Source organism: Microcaecilia unicolor, chromosome 2 (genome assembly GCF_901765095.1).
Source record: "Microcaecilia unicolor chromosome 2, aMicUni1.1, whole genome shotgun sequence".
In the NCBI taxonomy this organism is placed as follows: domain Eukaryota; kingdom Metazoa; phylum Chordata; class Amphibia; order Gymnophiona; family Siphonopidae; genus Microcaecilia; species Microcaecilia unicolor.
In genome coordinates, this window is record NC_044032.1 from 493285496 (window position 1) to 493309940 (window position 24445).

General features: G+C 43.5%; 1 protein-coding gene and 1 long non-coding RNA gene across 2 annotated transcripts in view; one reads left to right on the forward strand and one right to left on the reverse strand.

The window, feature by feature from the left end:
* Nucleotides 1-24445, forward strand: part of RGS12 (regulator of G protein signaling 12) — a 331188-nt gene that overhangs the window by 252604 nt on the left and 54139 nt on the right. The window contains exons 16-17 of the mRNA XM_030191139.1: nucleotides 8430-8583; nucleotides 18569-19210. Of these exons, the coding sequence (XP_030046999.1) occupies nucleotides 8430-8583; nucleotides 18569-19210 (796 nt within the window). The remainder of the gene's footprint in view (nucleotides 1-8429; nucleotides 8584-18568; nucleotides 19211-24445) is intronic.
* LOC115461379 lies at nucleotides 19343-20598 on the reverse strand. Its single transcript, XR_003940700.1, has 2 exons — nucleotides 19828-20598; nucleotides 19343-19796 (listed from the first exon to the last, which is right to left on the reverse strand). It is a non-coding gene; the product is annotated as an uncharacterized LOC115461379 (long non-coding RNA).

Below are 24445 nucleotides of genomic sequence, written 5' to 3' on the forward strand. Positions count from 1 at the left end.
ACACATCTAACTGTCAGTATTTACACGTGATCTGAAATACCATCATACATACTATGTTGCCAAATTGCCTCCCTTTGATGTTCTAGACATGTATTTTAGAGAAAGCTCTACGTCATCAGATCTTTTCTAAAACACTACTGGATCTTAAGATTTCCTAATCTGAGCGTCTTAATTCTGATATCACCATTCTATCTAAAATCTACCTTTAAATGGTCACTGAAGTACAAGTCTGTATAACTCGAATTATACAGACTCTGCCCTGGACTACCCCTTCTGTCGCTATATAGATAAACTTTGGTCATGTTGGAATTCATTTTATAACCTGGGCGACAAGTCTATTTTAAGCCTATTTTATAAAGGCAGCCTAGGCATCTGTGTGCCTTTATAAGAGGCACCCAGAACCAGCACCTATAGTACACAAATTCAAACCTGCTTTGAAAATGATGTAAACATGGATCTCCAAGATGGCGCTGTGAATAGACGCACCTGTGTTTGCTCCTGGAGGCTGCTGTGTTTGTGAGTTTCTCTCGGTGCCTCTGTAGCCTCGTTAACCATGGGGAAGCGGAGGGGGAAGGTAAGGGAATTTCCCTCGGTTCCTGTGACCTCCTCAACGATGAAACAAACAACCCTGCAATTTCCCAGGCAGCAACCGGGTCCTCAGGGAACCTCGACCCCCACTGCAGCGCTCGGCCCTTCGGAGTCGAGAGTGGAAACGGGGCTTCCTTGAGCCTTGTGGAGCGAATTGCACCTCCCCAGCCTGGAAGAGAGTTGCTGGCTGTTCAAACAGAGACAGACGCCGAAGTGGCTCAGCTGGTCCTGTCTGAGGGTGTGACTGCAGCAACTGAGATAGATTCTCAACTTCGGGGAAACATTACTACAACAGGCTTCAAAGGTATTGCCTCAAGCTATTCTTTCCAAGTTAGCTCGGGCTGATAGTCTACCTCAATCTCCTCCTGTGGCTAGTGGAGTAATTAGACCAGCAATTGTGACGCTGGAGTCACTATGGGATATGGTTTACAATATCCAAACCTCTATGCAAACTACTTTAAAGCAGAATTCTTCTGATATTGAAGTTCTTTCTGAGGCTGCCCTGCTTCAAGCACAAGTGACTGCACAGCAAACCCAGAAATTGGAACGTGTGGATATCAAAATTCAAGAAATGGGATCTATAGAAACAGCTTTGGTTAAAGACAATAATTTCCTACATAAATGACTTGAAAATCAGACTAAAAGGCTTAACCTTAGGTTTCTTAATTTTCCCAAATCGCCGTTAATTTCTCCTTTGGAGATGGTTAAAAAATATTTGGTGGACATCCTGGGAATGGACAAGGACTCACTCCCTCCCATTACACGGGCTTATTACATCGGGAGTACTGGAGTGGTGGTGGGAAACCCCCCCCGTAATAGGGGAGGGAATGAATCTTACCTCATTCCTAGAAAGCTCATTAGAAATAGTTACTCAGAGGTTAACTCTGCTTGCCACTTTTGCGTTGGAGCCTGATAGGAATGCCGTACTACGGCTTTCGTTGAGACACTTAGAAAATCTGTTTTTGGGCTCAAAGGTCCGTATCTTTCCAGATCTCTCACGGCCTACACAGATGAGACGAAGGGCCTTTTTGGAACTTTGCCCCAGGGTGGTGGCATTGAGAGCAAATTTTGTTTTGCGATTTCCTTGTTTTTGTAATGTGATGCTTGAGGGTAAACATTTTCAGTTTGTAGATCCAAAACAGTTCAAAGAGTTTATTGATGCAAGAGTTGATGTGAATATAGTAAACCTTCCCTAATTTAGCAGGCTGGGGTCTGAACCAGAGGAAGCATCTATTGATTATTAATTTTTGTATTTTTTTTCTTTTTTAATTTCCTTAATCTTGGAATCAAATTTCTTTAACTTGTGGACAAATGGGCTGTAAAGATATATACTTATCATTTTTGTTTCCTAATGTTAAATAATGCCGATTGCATATTCACTTTATGTGGTGATATATTGGAAAATTTAAATAAATAAAATAAAAAAAGAAAATGATGTAAACATGTGCATATATTCTATATGTGTACTCATAAAGAGGACAAGTCTATACGCCTATAAATAGGCACCTACTTGTCAAAAATGAGGATGTTATAATGCCTTTGTATCGCTCCATGGTGCGACTGCACCTCGAATACTATGTGCAGTTCTGGTCACTGCATCTCAAAAAAGATGTAGTGGAATCAGAAAAGGTACAGAGAAGGGCAACAGATATAAAGGGGATGAGACAACTTCCCTGTGAGGAAAAGCTAAAGCAGCTAGGGCTCTTCAGCTTGGAGAAAAGACGGCTATGGGGAGATATGATAGAGGTCTATAAAATAATGAGTGGAGTGGAACAGGTAGACATCAATCACTTGTTTACTCTTTCCAAAAATACTAGGACTAGGGGGCATACAATGAAGCTACAAAGTAGTAAATTTAAAACAAATCAGAGAAAATATTTCTTCACTCAACTTGTAACTAAACTCTGGAATTCATTGCCAGAGAATGTAGTAAAAGCAGTTAGCTTAGCAGGGTTTTAAAAAAAGGTTTGGATAGCTTCCTAAAAGAAAAGTCCATAAGCCATTATTAAGATGGACTTGGGGAAAATCTACTCCTTATTTCTAGGATATGCAGCACAAAATGTATTGTACTGTTTTGGGATCTTGCCAGATACTTGTTACCTAGATTGGCCACTGTTGGAAACTGGATGCTGGGCTTAATGGATCTTTGGTCTGTCCCAGTATGGCAGCATTTATGTTCTTATGTTATGTTTTACTAGCATAACAGTTAAGATATGTACCTATAATTTAGGCACAAACACCCACAGCAGCCATAGAGCTGGCACAAATGATTGCACTTTAGTGAGTGTAACTTATAGTATTCTATAATTCCAGACAGTAGAGAGTAAGACCTAATGTAACAGACAATAACATGGTTGTTTTTTTATATGTTTTCTTGAATAAATTATTATATTACATTGGGTCCTAACTCCTATTCACCTTTTCAGTACCCATGTCTGTTTTATCATTCCCACCTTAAATAATTCCCTTATCCTTTATTTATCCTAATTAGATTGTAAGCTTTGTCAAGCAGGGACTCTCTTACATGTTCAAGTGTACAGTGCTGTATACGTCTAGTAGCACTATAGAAATGAGAAGTAGTAGTACTATTGTCTGGACTGACTTTTGTGGGATCTGGATGGTATTCATTCCAGAGTACTGATAGAATTGAAAAATGAACTTGCAGAACTATTGTTAGTAATATGTAATTTATCTTTAAAATCAACCATGGTACCAGAAGATTGGAGGGTGGCCAATGTAACGCAGATTTTTAAAAAAGGTTCCAGCGGTGATCTGGAGAATTGTAGACCGGTGAGCCTGACGTTGGTGCAGGGCAAATTGGTAGCGACTATTATAAAGAATAAAATTACAGAGCATGTTCAAAAGCATGTATTAATGAGACAAAGCTAACATGGATTTAGTGAAGGGAAATCTTGCCTCATCAAACATGTGGATAAAGGTGAGCTGGTCAGTATTGTGTATCTGGATTTTCAAAAGGCATTTGACAAAGTACCTCATGAAAGACTCCAGAAGAAATTGGAGAGTCATGGGATAAAAGGTAGTGTTCTATTGTGGACTAAAAACTGGTTAAATGATAGAAAACTGAGAGTAGGGTTAAATGGTCAGTATTCTCAATGGAGAAGGGTAGATAGTGGGGTTCCCCAGGGGTCTGTGCTGGGACCGTTGCTTTTTAACATATTTATAAATGATCTAGAGATGCAAGTAACTAGTGAGTTAATTAAATTTGCTGGCGATGCAAAGTTATTTAAAGTTGTTAAATCGCAAGAAGATTGTGAAAAATTACAAGAGGACAAGACTTGGAGACTGGGCATCCAAATGGCAGGTGACGTTTAATGTAAGCAAATGCAAAGTGATGCATGTGGGAAAGAGGAACCTGAACTATAGCTACATAATGCAAGGTTCCACATTAGGAGTCACCGACCAGGAAAGAGATCTAGGCGTCATCGTTGATGATACATTGAAACCCACTGTTCAGTGTGGGGTGGTGGCTAAGAAAGCAAATAGAACGTTAGGTATTATTAGGAGAGGAATGGAAAACAAAAATGAGGACGTTATAATGCCTTTGTATCACTCCATGGTGTGACCGCACCTCGAATATTGTATGCAATTCTGGTCACCGCATCTCAAAAAAAAAATACAGTGGAATTAGAAAAGGTACAGAGAAGGGCAACGAAAATGATAAAGGAGATGGGACGGAGGAGTAGCCTAGTGGTTAGTGCAGCGGACTTTAATCCTGGAGAACTGGGTTTGATTCCCACTGCAACTCCTTGTGACTCTGGGCAAGTCACTTAACCCTCCATTGCCCCAGGTACAAATAAGTACCTGTATATATGTAAACCACTTTGAATGTAGTTGCAAAAACCACAGAAAGGCGGTATATGAAGTCCCATTTCCCTTTCCCTATGTGGAAGGGATAAAGCGGCTAGGTCTATTCAGCTTGGAGAAGAGACGGCTGAGGTGAGATATAATAGAGGTCTGTATAATAATGAGTGGAATGGAACAGGTAGACATGAATCGCTTGTTTACTCTTTGCAAAAATATTAGGACTAGGGGGCACACAATGAAGCTACAAAGTAGTACATTTAAAACGAATTGTAGAAAATATTTCTTCACTCAATGTGTAATTAATCTGTGGAATTTTTTGTCAGGGAATGTAGTATAAGCAGTTAGCTTAGTGGGGTGTAAAAATAGTTTGGGTAGCTTCCTAAAAGAAAAGTCCATTAGCCATTATTAAAATGATTTGGGGGAAATCCACTTCTTATTACTAGGATAAACAGCATAAAATATACTTGTGACCTGGATTGGCCACTGTTGGAAACTGGATGCTGGGCTTGATGGACCTTTCGTCTGTCCCAGTATGGCAATTCTTATGTATTTAATGTTTTGTTTTTTTAAAACTTTATTAGTATTCTATAAGTTTGACATACACGTAAGGATGAGTCCCGCCAATGCTGAATACACACACTGCCTACATATAAGCTTACTTGTGAAAATACATACTATCCTGCTTATAATCGAACGAGAAAAACGCCCAAGTTCCGACCTAAATCGGGAGATGGACGTTTATCTCACAAAAACGAATAACACGGTATAATCGAAAGCCGAACTTGGACGTTTTCCACTGCACTCCATCGCGGAAGCGTACAAAGTTGACGGGGGCGTGTCGGAGGCGTGGTGAAGGTGGGACTGGGGCATGGTTATCACCCGAACAGAGATGGGCGCCTTTCGCCGATAATGGAAAAAAAGTATGCGTTTGTAGTTAGAATTTAGGGCACTTTTCCTGGACCCTGTTTTTTCACGAATAAGGCCCCAAAAAGTGCCCTAAATGACCAGATTATCACCAGAGGGAATCGGGGATGACGTCCCCTGACTCCCCAGTGGTCACTAACCCCCTCCCACCACAAAAATTGATGTTTCACAACTTTTTATTTTCACCCTCAAATGTCATACCCACCTCCCTGGCAGCAGTATGCAGGTCCCTGGAGCAGTTGTTAGGGGGTGCAGTGGACTTCAGGCAGGTGGACCCAGGCCCATCCCCCCCCCCCCACCTGTTACAATTGTGCTGCTTAATGCTTAGTCGTTCAACCCCCCCCAAACCCACTGTACCCACATGTAGGTGCCCCCCTTCACCCCTTAGGGCTATAGTAATGGTGTAGACTTGTGGACAGTGGGTTTTGAGGGGGATTTGGGGGGCTCAACACACAAGGGAAGGGTGCTATGCACCTGGGAACTCTTTTACCTTTTTTTTTGTTTTTGTAAAAGTGCCCCCTAGGGTGCCCGGTTGGTTCCTGGCATGTGAGGGGGACCAGTGCACTACGAATCCTGGCCCCTCCCACGAACAAATGCCTTGGATTTATTCGTTTTTGAGCCGGGCGCTTTCATTTTCCATTATCGCTGAAAAACAAAAACGCCCAGCTCACAAATTGTCGAATAAAACATGGACGTCTATTTTTTTCGAAAATACGGTTCGGTCCGCCCATTCATGGACCCGTTCTCGGAGATAAACGCCCATGGAGATAGACGTTTTCGTTCGATTATGCCCCTCTGTATAAGATATGCATGTATATACAGAATAGCATTTAGACAGATATTTGCCATTTGCACACATATCAGTGGGGGAAATAAGTATTTGATCCCTTGCTGATTTTGTAAGTTTGCCCACTGACAAAGACATGAGCAGCCCATAATTGAAGGGTAGGTTATTGGTAACAGTGAGAGATAGCACATCACAAATTAAATCCGGAAAATCACATTGTGGAAAGTATATGAATTTATTTGCATTCTGCAGAGGGAAATAAGTATTTGATCCCCCACCAACCAGTAAGAGATCTGGCCCCTACAGACCAGGTAGATGCTCCAAATCAACTCGTTACCTGCATGACAGACAGCTGTCGGCAATGGTCACCTGTATGAAAGACACCTGTCCACAGACTCAGTGAATCAGTCAGACTCTAACCTCTACAAAATGGCCAAGAGCAAGGAGCTGTCTAAGGATGTCAGGGACAAGATCATACACCTGCACAAGGCTGGAATGGGCTACAAAACCATCAGTAAGACGCTGGGCGAGAAGGAGACAACTGTTGGTGCCATAGTAAGAAAATGGAAGAAGTACAAAATGACTGTCAATCGACAAAGATCTGGGGCTCCACGCAAAATCTCACCTCGTGGGGTATCCTTGATCATGAGGAAGGTTAGAAATCAGCCTACAACTACAAGGGGGGAACTTGTCAATGATCTCAAGGCAGCTGGGACCACTGTCACCACGAAAACCATTGGTAACACATTACGACATAACGGATTGCAATCCTGCAGTGCCCGCAAGGTCCCCCTGCTCCGGAAGGCACATGTGACGGCCCGTCTGAAGTTTGCCAGTGAACACCTGGATGATGCCGAGAGTGATTGGGAGAAGGTGCTGTGGTCAGATGAGACAAAAATTGAGCTCTTTGGCATGAACTCAACTCGCTGTGTTTGGAGGAAGAAGCACATTAGGGTCATGGAGTGGCCTAGCCAGTCACCAGACCTTAATCCCATTGAAAACTTATGGAGGGAGCTGAAGCTGCGAGTTGCCAAGCGACAGCCCAGAACTCTTAATGATTTAGAGATGATCTGCAAAGAGGAGTGGACCAAAATTCCTCCTGACATGTGTGCAAACCTCATCATCAACTACAGAAGACGTCTGACCGCTGTGCTTGCCAACAAGGGTTTTGCCACCAAGTATTAGGTCTTGTTTGCCAGAGGGATCAAATACTTATTTCCCTCTGCAGAATGCAAATAAATTCATATACTTTCCACAATGTGATTTTCCGGATTTAATTTGTGATGTGCTATCTCTCACTGTTACCAATAACCTACCCTTCAATTATGGGCTGCTCATGTCTTTGTCAGTGGGCAAACTTACAAAATCAGCAAGGGATCAAATACTTATTTCCCCCACTGTATGGATGTACATGCTAGTATTCTAATCATGTATGTATGTAAATGTTAGCACCTATTTTATGCACATCATATTGAGTGTCTGTTCCACTCAAGATTTGCCCCTTGGATACACAGTCCACATAAATGTACGTGCAATCTTTTTTGCACCTGTATTTTTTATGCACATTTACAGCTGCTGACTTTATAAAAGGCCTTTTCTATCTGTAAAATATGCTGTACTGAAGGAAAAAAAATTTGTGAAATTACTCCCCTAGGGGCCCTTTTATTAAGCCACGGCAAAAAGTGACCTGCGGCAGTGCAAGCACATCTTTTGGGCGCATGCCAGGCCAGTTTTTACCGCGTCCTAGAAAAAGGGCCGTTTTGTAAGGGGCTGGAAAATGGACATGTCAATTTTCGACCTGAGACCTTACTGCCACCCATTGACTTAGCGGTAAGGTCTCACGTGCTACCTGGGCGGTAGGCAAGCATCGCAGTCCCACTTCTGTTTACCGCTGGGTAAACACCACGCATAGAAAATATTTTCTACTGCGTGTTTTCGGCGTGCACTAAATTCAGAATTACCTCCCGGGGCATGTGGTAGCTGGGCAGTAATACCAACTTGGTACACGCTGGATGCGCGTAGGCCCTTACGCACCTTTGTAAAAGGGCCCCATAGTTATTTACATGGCCAAAATTTATCCAGGCGCTGAAAAATTTTAAGAACCACCCATTCGGTCAACATCTGCTGCTGACCACATAAGTTGTTTTAAGTTGTGGCCCATACATTTTTATTGAGCTCAATCAGAAATGTATGCTTTTGTTATGACCTATTTTACATGATTCATTTTTCTCTCCAGCCGGTTTTTTTTTAAATGATTGTTTAAAATTAAAAATAGTCCTTTAACTTTTTTTGTTTTACAATCCAGGGAGAGGAAAGAACGTTGATAAAATCTTCGTCTATTAGATTAAAAGGAGAAAATGGAAAAAATGCTAGGGATGCTCGGAGTTTCAAGAAACAGGAATCTATGGCAAAGGCCGGGAAAAAATCCCATGTGAAAATCAGTTTGGATGAAGCAGAGGGTATGTATATCTTTAGACAAACTAGAATGATTTTAAATAAAGATGACGTCAGTGGTTTCACATTAGCTGTAAAAAGAAACTATTCATATCATATACTTTATATAGTCTTTCAGAATTCCAAATAGCTAATTGTAGTACTTATGTCACTGATGGACCAGATTGGAAAACATTGTACTTCAAGCAACTGACTGGGGAGATGGCTTTTCCTGCAGTTGTTGCAACTGTCCTAGAACTTGGAGAGCGTTTTAAAGTGTCTGACGTTCTCTAATGAAAAAACACAAACCGCTGTTTTATCTACAACCAGCCACAATGTTAATATGTAAAATCAATTGGTCCATCCTGTCCGCCCAGTTATTACTGTCTGCGTTGCTAAGGATATATTCCAGATTCTAGTCTGAGAAATTTCTTGTAGGGTATCATAACCTAGTTATTTTTGCTGTCTTCTTATTGGTTCTGAGTAGATGAATGTACAGATTTCCATGGTTAATATTTTTTAATTTGGTTAACTGGCTTTCAATTGAAACAAAAAGGCAGTGAACATCCAAAATAATGACCTTGTACCAGCAAAGAAAGAGAAACAAAGAGTATTCTGTCAAGAGAGACAGAAAAAAAATCAAGGAGAGCAGAGGAAACAAAAGGGCAATGTGGTAACAAATTGCTCAGATAGATTATGCAGGGAGACATCATTATAACAGTACTAGAAAACAACAGTAACCACCATAAAGAATATATCAAACTGGACAAGACTGAGTCAAGAGTCATCATCTAAGAGTTGCCTCAGTTGAACCTGTTAAGAAACAACCTACAACTAAGTGCTGCACCAAACTTTGTCTGGAAGTAGGTCTTTTGGAGAAGGGGAGGGGGTGTTAGACTTTTCCACTTTTTATAGTTAGCGAGGGCTTTGGAGGGGAAGGGGAGGATGGGAAATGGCAAAGTAGACACCTTTAGTAAAGAACTGGATGGGGCTTGAACCAAGGCTATCTAAAATGTCACCCTTTCTACTTGTCAGTTGTGATGCAGGTATCAGTTATAACATTAATTTAGTTTCACTGTTATTTAGTTTTAAACGTTTTATAAGCAGACTGTAGTCTTCTGAGCGGAAGATACAGTTTGAAAAGAAACAGCTCCTAAACATTGTTTGGAAAGAAAAAAAATGAAACCAAGTATGATAATATGGGGCTCATTTTCAAAAGAAACGAATGTGCAAAAAGTAGAATAAGAGGCAGGTCAGCATGTTTCTAACACGAAAATATTTGAACCATATAGAGGGACATTTTCGATATAACGTTGAAATGGCGAAATAATTGTTTATTGGAAAACATTTAAATATGCAAGTCCATAATGGAAGAAAAAACTACATGTTTTATGATATTCAAAAATAAAGTTTACAAAGAAGAAGCCCTGCAAGCATAATAGACATTCGGAGATAAACGTTTCCACCAATCGAAAATATGCTACTCAAAAGGTGCAATGCCAGTACTGGTCCCCGCATCAAGAATACATCTGCAGCAATGGCAGCATGTTCTCCCCACATGCAAAATATACATATATACCTCCAGTTCGTAGAGGAATTTTCCTTAGTGTGGACAGACATGCCTCTTCGGAGGGAGCCTAATTTCAGTGTGCCAGAGACATAAGTACATAAGTAATGCCACACTGGGAAAAGACCAAGGGTCCATCGAGCCCAGCATCCTGTCCAAGACAGCGGCCAATCCAGGCCAAGGGCACTTGGCAAGCTTCCCAAACGTACAAACATTCTATACATGTTATTCCTGGAATTGTGGATTTTTCCCATTTAGTAATGGAATCAAACCTACATCCCCTTCATTCAGGGCACATAGCCCTAACCCCTACATCAAACACGTATCTGACAAAGTGTTCAAGGAGGACAGTACACTAACTACAGATGGTCATTACAGTATCAGTTGCACCCCAAATGGATGGTTTGTCATGCCCCCTAACCCACATTTATTGGATATACCATTGTGAGCTCCAGAGTTCGGTATGCTGCCCTGTGATACATCTCTCAAAGCCTAAGCTGGGGACCCCTGAAATCTCCACATTATAGTGGGCCCCCAACCTGCTGTTATAGAAACTCCCACCTATACACATGCTTGCCCCCCCCCCCCCTTGGGCACCCCCAAAGTATGGGCGTGAGTCATAGAGTGATATGCAGCCACTGCCATCAGTGAGGGCCCTAAACCAGCTAGCATGAGTACCTCACAGATGGATGTCCCCAAACCTTGTTTTTTCATCTTGATATCTCTAAATTGCCTATCTCCTGGGTGACTCAGCAGAGGTGGCTAGAAGGATAGGCGGCTCAAACAGGTTCCCCTGCCATCTTCATGAGGATGCATATATAACACATCCATGAAAAAAACAGTAACAATGGGCCCATCTTTGCAACTGTCAGTGCCATACTACCTCCCAGCCAGTGCCTGCTCACCCAGTGCCTTCTGCATGCCCATAGCCAGAAAACCCATTTGGGGGACAAACAACTCTGATATCATTGCCTCCGGAGTTCCCTGCTATGTCATCTTGTTGGTGCCATACCTCAGACAACAAAAACTGCCCCCAGTTTTCCCTCACCCTGTCCTTGCCTCCCACCAGCTGCACCGCTATACAAGCCATGTAGGATGTGTTGATCTCAGTTGCAAAATCTGTTAAATACACAGGGCACCCTCCAGCTGCTGGCCAGGCCACCCAGGACCAGTCTGCCCTGGACCAGGCCACCCAGGACCTGCCCATCCAGGAGCTGGCCTTCTAGGACCGGGTTGCCCCCAAGAGAGAGTATTGGAGGAAGTGATCATGGAGCCTGGGCCCTGGGAGGTGGCACACACCCCACAACAGGCCTATATCCCACAACATCTGGAGGCTGAGGGGGAGGGAGGACCCCTGGAGGGACATGTTCTCACTGGAAGGCGAAGAAGGGGTGCTGGAACAGCCCCACCCCTGTCAGCTATGCTGGAGGCCACAGCAGCTGAGGGCTGCACTTAAACGGCCACCACACCTGCTGGTGAGCCCCCCCCCCCCCAAAAGAGATACCCTGGTCCTGCTCCTGCTGCAATTCTCATCATGCACAGAGACTTGCAGCAGGAGTTGGTGGCCCAATGACACACACAGGGCCAGATTTTGGTAGAGCTCAGGATTCTCTGTGAGCAGCGGCATTAGCTTCAATGAGGCCAGTGAACTAGCACCAGTGCATATAGTTTATAGTGTTTTTGTTACAAATACGTTTACAGTTTTTTTTCATAGAAAAGGGAGACTGCAGTCATATGTGTGTGGTCCCCCCCCCCCCCCCCCCCCCCAGTGTGGACCTGATATCAGCTTCCATATACTTTACACCTGTGTCAGATGCTGAAGTGGGCAATGTAGGTTCAAAGGCTAGCTTTTGTAGCTCATTACACATTCCCTGTAACCTTTTTTTTCTAGCTACTGGAGGCATGGTATCAGGGCCGTGCCAACACAGTAAGCGGGGTAAGCACCGCAGGGGGGCGCCGACCTGTGGAGGGCGCCGTCGCGGTGCTTACCCTCGCCACTTACCTCAGCTCTGCGCCGCCCTGGGGGCTTTAAATCTTTTACCTTCAACGGTCGCAGCAGCTGAGCAGCGTCAGTGAAAGTGCTGCAGACGTCTCCAGCCTCCCCTTCGCGGGGCACTGAGGGAACAAAGGGAGGCTGGAGTCTCGGCAGCGCTTTCACTGACGCTGCTCAGCTGCTGCGACCGTCGGAGGTAAAAGATTTAAAGCCCCCAGGGCAGCGCGGAGCTGAGGTAAGGGAAGGGCAGAGAGGGACATGGATGGGAGGGCAGGGCCCAGGGAGAGGAGAAATTGCTGAAAAAGGAGGGGAGGGGAGAGAGGATAATTGCTGGATATGGATGGAGGAGGGAAGGGCAGAGAGGGACAAGGATGGACATGGATGGGAGGAAAGGGCCCAGGGAGAGAGGAGACATTGCTGGACATGGAGGGGAGAGAGGAGAATTGTTGGACATGGATGGAGGGGAGGGAAGGGAAGACAGAGGAAGGAGATGCATATGGATGGAGGGGAAGGGAGAGAGACGAAATGCTGGGCATGGATGGAGGGGAGGGAAGAGAGAGGAAGGAGATGAGATGAGGGAAAAGGAAGAGAGGAGAAAAACTGCACATGGATGGAGAAAATAGGCAGAAGCTGGATCCACTGGACAGTCAAGTCTGCGGAGGACCCAGCTTTTACTTATGGATATAGAGCAAGAAATGGAGGAAAGTAAAGAAATAAATGGAAAGGAAGCCCTGGAAACGGAGTTAAGAGGACAAATAGCAGCAGAATCAGATACTGGGCCAGCATGATCAGAAAAAGAAAGTCACCAGACAACAAAGGTAGAAAAAAAATCATTTTATTTTCATTTTAGTGTTTGGAATATGTCCACTTTGAGAATTTACATCTGCTATCTTATTTTGCAATGTATAGCAGTTTGTTTCTAAGAATATTGCTGACAATTCCTGTTAGTGTGGCAAGTGGTGAGCGATCATTTTTATGGTTAAAAATCATAAAAAATTATTTGCGATCAAGTATTTCGCAAGAAAGGCTTGTAAGCCTTGCCATGATTGCTATTGAGAATGATATATGTGTCCAGTGAACATGAAAGCACGAAAAGCTAAGTGGTTGTAAACCCTCTATTTGTTGAGCAATCCCACAAAGATGTACTCCATCTTTCAGCTCCTATTTCCTTTGCATCTTGTGCCAACCGGGGGGGGGGGGGGACGCCGCCGCCGCCAACTGATAGTCTGCAGGGGGCACCAGAGACCCTAGGCACGGCCCTGCATGGTATAATGGTTTGGAGTATGTTGTGACATCCTGGAGGTGGCAGACAAGGTTGCCAAATGGGAAAAATTTTCCCAGCCCTAAACCCGCCCAAAAAACGCCCAAAGTAAAACCCCGCCTCCCACGTCACCAACCCCGCCCCCAATGTCACCAGCCCCGCCCCCACCGTCACCAGCCCCGCCTCCCACGTCACCAATCCCGCCCCCTGACATGGCCCCTGACGTCGTTAACCTTGGAAAAGCTTCTATTGGACCAAATTGGACCAATAGAAGCCCCCCGAAAAAAAGCACACAGCGGCCACAGATAAACAGCCCAAACCCGCACCCCGCAGCCGCCGAAATTTGTCCGCAGCTGCCGGCGGAAACCCCGCCCAATGTTGCGGGAAGACCGCAACCCTGGCAACAATGGTGGCAGATTCGAATCCCACTGGGCCTTCATGTGATTAAGGGCACATTGGATCCTTTGGTAGAGCACTTGACATTAAGAAGGAGCTGCTCTAAATGCGTTCACTGAGAGCCCTTTGGATACTTCCCCACCCCCACCACCATTCTACAGTCTCCCTTTCTTTAGGAGTGTTTCAACCACAGCAGTTGTCAGCCTTGCAGATCAGAGATTGTACACTATTTTAGAGAGTGAAGGCAGAGACCTTTATATGGAAATAACTGTGAACATTGTATTTGAAAAAATAAATACAAATGCAAACAGTGTTAAACCCAACAAAAATCAGTCCATGGCCTTCATTCAGGCTGCTGCCTCTCATGGTACTTCCTTAGTTCATTGAGGATTTGCCCCCCTGCATTGTTCTTATGGCTCCTGCTGCACATCTGTGCACAGTCTTGTGACCTGCAGCAGGAGGGGACAGACTTGAAGATCTCAGTGTGTATACTTTTGAAGAAATGTGGGAAAGAGGAGATATGATAGAGACATTTAAATACCTATGCAGTGCAATTGCACAGGAGGCAAGTCTCCTTCAATTGAAAGGAAGCTCTGGAACAAGGGGGCAGTGGCAGCTGGAGGGTGACCTGTATGTTTAAAAGTTTTGCAGTTGAGAACAGCACATCCTACATGGCTTGCATAGTGGTGCAACTGGCTATCAGAAGGCAGGGACAGCTGGAGGCTGCTGGTTGTTACCCAGGGGACATTTGTAATCTGTGGCGCCAATGAGATGACATAGCAGGGAACCCCAGAGCCAAGGATCTGATAAATGTTTGTCCCCTGAGAGGGTTGCCTTCCTACAGGCATGCAAGATAAGTCCTGGCCCTGCTGGAGGCCCCTGGGTGACCAGTCACTGGCTGAGAGGTATACCACTGCACTGTTGCCTGTCTGGGGTCATTGTTACAGCTCTTGTCAGAGATATGGGTGGTGTGCGTTCCCATGTCTACATGGCCTACAACTGGCTGGGAGATGACAGGGGAACCTGTTTGATCTTCTCTCCTCCCATCCTTCTGGACACCATGTAGATATGGTAGTTTCTCTAAGGAGGGATTTGTGTACACTAATGTAGAGTTTTGAAGTGCCCCCAACTTCAGCCTTGAGGGATGTTTCACAGAGCAGCATACCTTACTTTGCACCTCACGATGCTATATTCAGTCAGTGTGGGGTGTGGCCCATGTGAGCCCCATCCATATGGGTGGCAACTTGTGCTCTGACAGCCCTCTGTGATCAGTGTACTATCCTTCTTGCATACTCCTTTGTCAGGTATGTGTGTGGTATAGGAGTTAAGGCTGTGGGCCCTCAATACACAGGATGTGGGTTTGATTCCCACTGTGATTTTTTTTCAGGCTGCAGGTTTTTTTTTTTGGGTGGGGGGGGGGAGGGTTAAACCCTGTCATAGCTGCTACAATGTGCTTGGTATCTGTGTGCATGCTGACTACTTTTCCTTGGGTCACAGGATGGTGTTGTCCAACATCCCCTCCCCCTTCCTTTCCATGTCATCTCATATGTTGGGGTTTGGCTGCAGCACATCCTAGTGGATATATGGGGGTGGGGGGCACACTGTAATAAGGGTAGCTGCATACTCAGGCCTTGATCCCCGGACAGAGCTATTATGGGGGTGCAGTGTCAGTGGTATTTACATCAGGCCCTGAGGCACTCCCTAATGCGCCGGATGATGCCGGGATCTGTATGCCATATCTTAATGATACTGGTACCTGATCACCTCAAGGTCCTTGTGTATGCCAAATCTTCTACAAAACAAAGGTTGGTGGAGACAGGGTTCAGGTGATGAGCCTTCTTGGTGTCACATAGATTATTATTTTCTAAGACATGTTCCTTAGCGCCAGCAGCAGATACTGCACTGTTTTATAGGATGGAATACTCCTTGGTCAGTCAGTATTCTCTATCTCCAACAGGCGGATGGATGGTCTCTCAGATCCTGGTGTCATTTGGTTACAGTCTGGGTCTCCCAGTTAAGTGGAGCTATGGGGATGTATGGCTGAGCGGTGCCACCTTTAGGGGGTACACCTGGTCACCCCAGGTCCCTCCTCCACTGTTCTGCCCTCTCCAGCTCTTTCCCATTCTCCTTCCTCACTACAGGGGACAGCTGGCTTTCTTACCACAAGAAAATAAAGCCTTTGACAGCATTATGCTTGCAGCCTTCTTAGGGCTCCAGGGGAGAGATACTGGTGGTCCCACTATTATGGCTAAGAGAGGTGAGGGTAGCTATGTACCTCCAGACAGCTTGATTAGGCAGGCGTGCCTACCAGCAGCACCAGAGGTGAGTGTACAGTTATCTTATTGCTGTACTGCTTTCTGCAGTAGTGATTTCTTTCTTTCGCAGCCAAGTGCTTGCCTGCTGCTCCTGCCATCTATAATGGAGAGTGTTGCTGGGTCTTTGTGCAGTCTGTGAGCCTCTCGGTGTACAGGGATGCATTCGCGGCGCCCTCAGCTGTTTGGGTTTTCCCACGTGGGTGCAGCACAGGGTGGGATCACTTTTAGTGCCATTTCAGCGACCATCTTGTTTGTGCGAGGGCCAAGAGAGAGAGAGGAGCAATGCCGGTATTGGACTCACCCAAACCGTTTTTTTTGGAGCTGTGCTTCTCCATTTTCAGCTGGTGTGGGAGGTTTTTTCCTGGGGGGTGGGGGAGTCTGTGGCTTCTTTGTTCCCCAGCGTTTCGGTTGCTGCCATCCTTGTCTTTCTAAAAAAAAAAAAAAACACCAGGTCCCTGTCGGCAGCTAAGACAGCCTTACGGATTGCATTGACTCCCATCCTTGCTCCTTTGGATCTGCCTCACAGTGCAGTTGGGTTCATTTGGAGCCTGGGAAGACGCTTCTGGCATTCTAGCAACCTTCTTTTGGACAAGGTCGGTTGGTGTCTGCCCCACCGTAGGGAGATTGGAGGAGCTGCTGATACCCCTGTAATTTGGGTGTGGTGTGGTGTGCAGTGCGGTGGCCTGGAGTCCTCTCTAAGGCTATTCACAGGCTGATTCTTTCATTTCCTGCACATCCCTCTCCGGCTTCAGCGGGGTCTCCACTGGCAGACCTAGGCGGCAGCCTGCTATCTGGGGCTCGTGTAGAGGAGGAGTTCTCTTGGATTGGTGGCTTACTGACCACTTTGACACATAATTGCTCCGTCTCCACACCTGGGAAAGCTCCCCTGGGAGGAGCACTGGTTGGAAGTTTGTTGCATGGTGCCAGCTTTCAGGTTGGCTATGGGGAGTTGCATCAGTTCCCAGTGAGCGGGAACGCTTCTCTCACATGGTGGCCTACTGTTTAGGACCCTTATCTGAGAATCTTAAGAGGTGGGTTCAGGTCCCACTTTAGAGCGACATTGTTTTCCATGCCTGAGTTGGTTGCGGCGGTTGCCTTTCGGGCACTGCTGCCTGTGGGGGGGGTTCCCCTTGTTCTTCGTTCCAGGTGCGTCTCTCTGGACTTGGTGCTGAGCCAGGGCGTGACCTCCTGGTACTAAGCTCGGTGCGCCATAGAGCTTAGGTCCTTCTCCAAGAGTCAGTTGTTTCTCTCGCATATCTTGGGGTGTCTAGGGCTGATATTCAACATAGACGTAGGGGACCATGTTTCTTGAGGCTCTTCTGCAAGGCTTCCCATCCCAATCTGGATCTACTTTCCTTTTTATGTCCTAGGGTCTGACAATACATTTGGGACACAGTGGTCTCTATCGGGAGCACTGGGGCTGGCTTCTGCGTCGGACCGTTATAGCGTCTCCATCTTTCTTGATATTCACCTATGTTTTGTTATTCTTTCTTATAAAAAAAATCAATAACATGTATTGCAACAAAGGGACCTCACTGTATATGACCCTGCCTATGTATGGTGCATACACATGAGTAGGGCTGTGATCCTGGGGAACAATGTTTCACGCTCACCTTGCCAGGTTGCCTCTAATGGATCTCCATGCCCTCATGGAGACGTTGTGGGGTGGGGAAGCTGGTGGTGGAGCTTAAAATTTCTCAGGAAAACCAGGAGCTCTGTCTCTGGCACACTGAAATTGGGCTCCCTCTTAAGAAGAGATATGACTGTCCACACTGGGGATATTCCTCCATGTGCAGGAGGTATATACGTATGATTTGCATGTGGAGAGTATGTGCTGCCATTGCTGCAGATGTTTTCTTGACGTGGGGACCAGTAACAGCGTTGTACATTTTGCGCAGTTCAGTGGTTCCCAAACCTGGTCCTTGAGGCACCCCAACCAGTCAGGTTTTCAGATTACCCACAGTGAATGTTCATGAGAGAGATTTACATGCACTGCCTTCACTGCTGCAGAAGCTGGCACTGCAGTGAAATGCATTGGGCCATTTGTAGTGGGAGGGGCTTTATTTATCTGAAACACTTATGCAGTCTGGCCCATTTTCATATCTAATGTGTCTTCACCATATTTTTCCCCATGCCAAATTTGGTCCTGTTCCATTAAATTATCAAGAGTTATTTTGCCCCTATTTAGACAGACAGACATTCTCAACCACTTATTCATAATGAAGCCCATAGTCATCTGCTAAAAACCATAAATTAAAAATAAGAAGTGAACCTTAATTGTACTTTGCCTCACTTCTAGAGGATAGAAAATAACATTTTCTCTGATAGATTTTCTGTCCCCTTTAATCTAGGTGATACATATTCAATATACCAGAGCAAGACTATAATAGAGTCCAAACTATAAACTGTTGACATCTAAAGACATGATCCTTACAGGTTTTCTTCAACTATGTTATTGTTTGATTTTCCCTTCCATTAGAATTTTTTGAGCTCATCTCCAAAGCTCAGAGTAATAGAGCAGAGGATCAACGTGGGCTGTTGAGAAAAGAAGACCTTGTCCTACCTGATTTTCTTCGTTTAACTCCTGCTCCTGTACCTGAGCCATCCTCATCTACTCCAACTGCTCCAAAGACTATCAACAGGAAGAGTGTGAAAAGTGACACAAAAGACAAAAGAACTAACAATTCCTGTTCCACTCCAAATGGTAGGAAACTGGAATTCACACACTACTGTCCTGAAAATCCCATTGCAAAGGCTAGTTATTCAGATAATAGTAAAGAAAAGCCAGCCTTTCTGCCACTTGGCAGTAAGAAACCTTACAGTGTTCCTTTCAGCACACCATTATCTCCAGTTCCACTTCTGCAGGAAGCAAGTCTACCAAGGTGGGAACGGCATTCAAGGGAATTGCAGACAGGAAACATACAGACTATAGACGATGACATTGTACCAGACTTAACTCTTGTGGCTGAAGGAGATATAAGTAGCCCTAACAGCACATTATTGCCAGCATCACCGTCAATGCTGCCATCAGATATCGGTAAATTAACAGAAGCCAACCGCTCATCTCCCCGTCCGTTGGGAGGTAATCAGGATAACTCAGGATACCAAAGATCTGGACCAGGTATTTCTAGATTTTAAAAGTTCTAATCTTGCACCCCCATTCTCTTTCTCTGTCTAGATGTTGGATTATAAGCAGTAGAGAGCTTTGCACTTTATTCATTTAAATGTAATTTCATGTCTTCATTTAAAAAAAAATTCAAACACACTTAGATCTCTTGGAATCAGATACAGGAACATGAGGTAACGTATGTGCCTGCGACCTTAGAGATATTAACCCTTTATCTTCTTTTAGTTGGCAACCTACTGTGTGCAAATGAAACAAAACAGGTGAAACTGGATTTTGCATAAGGCGATTTTGCATTAAGCCTTTTGTAAAATACTTGTAAAGACATGAGGGAGTATACATGTAAGTGCTGGACTGTCCAGCACGAACAGCCATTTTAATTAGCAAAGCATATTCAAAAATGAATGGTATCACTTGGGGTTTTGCAAGTCAAAGTGCCAATTTTATAATGTACACATATAAATGTTCATACGTAGACATGCGAGTGCTGGATTTTGCAAAATTAAACATCCAGAAAGAGTTGAGTGATATACCTCCTTTTTGACATGTTTTGAGGTGGTTTTAAACAGCACAATAGCCCCCTCTGGTTTTAAACAGCACAAAAGCCCCCTCACTCACTTGTACAAACCTCAGGTTAAGACAAGCAGTTATCTGATGCTTACATCTGCCTAGGAGCGTATTTTTTTTAAAGCATATATGTATTGTCATAAAATTGGAAATACATTTCTGGGTCACCCAAACTGCACCCCCTTGAAAACTGTGCATGCTTCAGATGTACATGTGTAAATAGTGGTACTCTAAAAATGCTGTTTACATGTTTAGGGCTTTTACACATGTAAACATTGCTATTTGTAAATATAGAAGCCAGATAAGCCTTTTAAATAACCTCCCAAAGCCATATTTTGTCACAGTGGCCCATTAAGCTTGGCCTCGTGAAACTTGGGTCTTTTTCCTTAGAGTGCTTAAAGGGTAGTTTGGTAACTGGGCACCTGCATTTATGCACCACTTGTGTATGTGAATGTACAGAATACTGTCACTTTTACGAGAAAACGTACACTTGCACATTTAAGTGGCAACAGAACAACTGAGCGCTATTTCTGTAAGGGCAGACATAAGTGGCATAGCGTGTAAATGCAAGGGGGGCATTCACATGAGAGGAGCATGGACAGGACTGCCATATACATGTGTAACTTACAGAATACTGTAGATTATGCGCGACCTTGTGACAGTCACCCACAGTTATGCCAGGTCTATGGCTGGTGTAACTGTGGGCACATAAATATAAGATGCGCTGATGCTGGGTTATGCTAGTATTCTATAATGGAATCTGTACGGCATCAGAGTACCTACAAGGAGGCTCTCAGTTCTAGAATTGCCCCCTTACACCCCCCCCCCCCCCCCCCCGATATTCAAAACCATTTAACTGGCCAGGAATGACACCAGGCTGGTTAAATGGTACTTAGCTGGCTGTCCGGCGATATTCAGCGCGACATAGCCAGTTAGCTAAGTTTGGCGGCCATATTTGGCCATGTGAATACCAGGCCTGTTTTTGGCCAGTGAATATCGTTTGAACTGGCCAAAAATAAACCAGATATTCAGTGCCACTCACCAGAAACGGCCCGGCATTGAATATCTGGTCTTGGTGCCGATCGCAGGAGTTAGCCGGGCTGACTCCCCATAGTTTGAATATCAGGCCCTTAGTGTCTAGGGATTGATATTTGGCCTACCTTTTCCTCAGAGGTAGATTTCTGTTGTTAGTCCTCTGCCCTTGGGATTTCCCATCCTCTTTCCCCTCAGGCTTTTACACAACCAGTGTTTAAGGGTGGCTGCAGCAACAGTGCAGGAATCGGAGAATGTACACTCAACCCACAAGCTTTGTGTGTTATAGCAGAATAGACAAAATGTGTGACTCAAGACAAAAGAAACACATTCCATTGGTTACATTGTTTCCTAGTTCCATGTGTTACAGCTGCATTTTATGAATTTTTGAATGTTGCATTTAAAGTTACTTTTTCCTGTTTCAAAAGCTTCCTTTTTGAAAGAAGATCAACAAAATATGTTTTCAGGTGTTTACACATTGAATAATTTTGCATTTGCCAATCTTCCCTGTTTATAGACTTGACTAGTCAGAGTTAGTTTCTTACCTTAGCAATTTTATTAATGCAGCAATAGCACACCAAAGATGGGTATTATGAAACTCTGCCTTACACAGGGCCTCTGACACCAAATGCTATTACCATCTAAGGAAATATATTTTCAGTACTGTAATGAAACATGCTTTTATGGTTGTGTGTGCTGTCTATTGAATGTAAATTAAGTAAATCATAAAAATGTTTTTAATGAGATAAATATATTTTTCACATGATTAGAAAGGTGCCATAGATAAAAGGTAAAAGAACAGACTCTTGAATTGTTTTAATAATTGTACTTATTTATTATTTTCCTTTTTAGAATGAGTATAATTTCATTATCTGTATTATATCCCTTAATGATTTGTAAATGTTTTTTGTTGACATTAATAATTGTTCTTACCTTTGCTGCTGTTTCGTACCTCCCTCAATCTGCATGCAGAAAAAGGCTGAATCCACTAGTCAGTTTGATTTGTTCTGTTGGGCACGCGTCTCCTCTAACTGGAAGATATACACAGGCACTTAGATTAAAAATTGGACTTGATTCCTGAATTGAGATGTTACACAGAATTCAAATGACTGTGTATTTCAAATATCTGTGCATTTCTTTGTCTCTCTGTTTGAGAGTGAACCGATACAAAATGTATTTGGCTTAGATCTTCCTGTAGAGGAGCCGATGTAAAGATATTTGCACTTCTTAACCTTAGTGTTTTAATGCATGCAGTATGTGATTCTATAGCCACTGAACTGTACTTTTCCTTTTCATTCTTGCTTCTTTGTAGATGTTCTTTGTGTAGATTTTTACATACATTTTGTATCTGTATTCTGATTTAATAAATTCTAGATTTAGATACACAAGATTTTGTTTTAAGCTTTATTTCTTCTTCACTGTTAAATAAAACTCTTTCTGTAGAATCTTAAACTAGTGATCTAACCAAATGTGTTTCAAACAATAAAATGTATTTCTCCATGCTTTTACTATAATATTTGGCCTTCATTTGCTATTTAATCTGTAGCAGTACCAGTTTAGATGTTAGCCTGCCACTAGGTTCAGCCTAACACATACTATGGTTTTCTACCCAGCACCTAGAGATAATGGCAAGGAAGAAACATGCAAGATCTTGGATCTCTTGATTGTGCACTGAAATTCTGATAATTCCATATTGCACACTAGATTGTTTGTTATGAAAGCTGTGACATTTGTGATTTAAATATTTCTTTCCTATAGTCCAAATACAGAATGTGCAAAATATTTACGGAGCATTCATAATAACATCTCACTATGGTATTGTAAGCTGATACCTTTTTAGACTATCTGATAATTACGGCTGGTGATTTCAGTGTTTTAGCTGTACTGTAAACCTTCGAAGACTCTTAAGAAAAATTGAAGGATTTTTCATGTCAATTTCCTGATGTCTGAACTGCAGTTAGTTGACATTTAGGGGCTCTTTTACTGAGGCGAGGTGTGTTTAAGCATTTTGGGGGAGATTCTATATATGGCGCTTAAAAAATTGGCACTGAAATCAGTGCCAGCTAAGCATATTCTATAATCATTGCCTAGATTTAGGTGCAATATACAGAATATGCTTAGTTGATATCTCAGTGCCTAAAACTACGCCCATCCATTTACACCAACGAAAACATGGCGTAAATCCTCCCGTATAACTGTGCCCCTTTTTTGCCTACGCACGTTAGAAGTTTGGCACACTTTATTATAGAATGCACTTAATGAGTTGTGTGCATAAATTCAAATTAGTGCCAATTACTACTCATTAAGTGCTATTATCAGTGCTCATTAGCTTGTTAAGCTTCTTAAGTTACACGCATTGTTCTAGAATCTGGATTTTGGTGCAGATCTCTAGGCGCACTATATAGAATCTGGGGGTTTATGCATGAATTAGTGTGTATTGTTACCACATGATCATGATAACTGTAACTGTAGTAGTATGATAGTATTAATTAATTTGCCCATTAAGGAGTGAATTCTATAAATCGCGCCTAAAAAATCTACACTGAAAAAATGCAAGCGCTATTCTGTAAGACGTGCCTAAAGTTAGGTGCGATTTATAGAATAGCACTTAAGCACAGGGATTGCATGTAGGTTTAGGTGTATTCATTTTCACCCATGAAAATGTGGTGCAAATGCCCCTTCCTAAATTTACATACGGAACCCTTCTATAATTGCATGCGTAGCTGGAATCCATGCCCACATTCTGCCCGGAAATGCCCATGACACTCCTATTTCCATGCCCCTTTTTTCCAGGACATGTGTAACATGTGTAAGCCCGGATCATGCACCATGGTAACTGCAGAGGACATGCTGGGCAGGACCCCAACAGGCTTTGTACTTACTGTACATTAATGTTTGTTGTTAAAGCATGGTAAGTGCCACAACTTAGCACACTAGTAGAAGGGCCCCTTAGTATACCTTATACTTAGATGACATGGAGTACACATGCTCTTGGTCACTATTCAGGCTGTACATTTGAAACTTGGCTTGTGTATCAAAGATTTCATATGGAGGATGCCCTCACCTTTCTATTATAATCCTACATTTAAAAGGTTTCTTTGTTCTGCCTAGGTAAATTATTGTATGGCTGATAACAGTTTGCTGGCAATTGATAGGATGTTTTAAAGTCTGGCAAGGAAGTGCTTCATATTATTGCACATCAAATTCAGAAGACCAAAACCAGGTATTTTCAAATCTACAAGTTATTTGAACTTGGAGGAGTGGCCTAGTGGTTAGGGTGGTGGACTTTGGTCCTGGGGAACTGAGGAACTGAGTTTGATTCCCATTTCAGGCACAGGCAGCTCCTTGTGACTCTGGGCAAGTCACTTAACCCTCCATTACCCCAGGAACAAATAAGTACCTGTATACAATATGTAAGCCGCATTGAACCTGCCATGAGTGGGAAAGCGCGGAGTACAAATGTAACAAAAAAAAATACAGAGACTGAAAAGCTCTGTAGTTCCATCATAGCTGAGATTAACAAAAATTATGTTAATGCTAAGTAGAACTACAATATTTTAAACACCACAGAAATCAAATGTGGGAAACTATTTCTTATTTAGAAATTATATCCATAAATCTGTACTTATCACT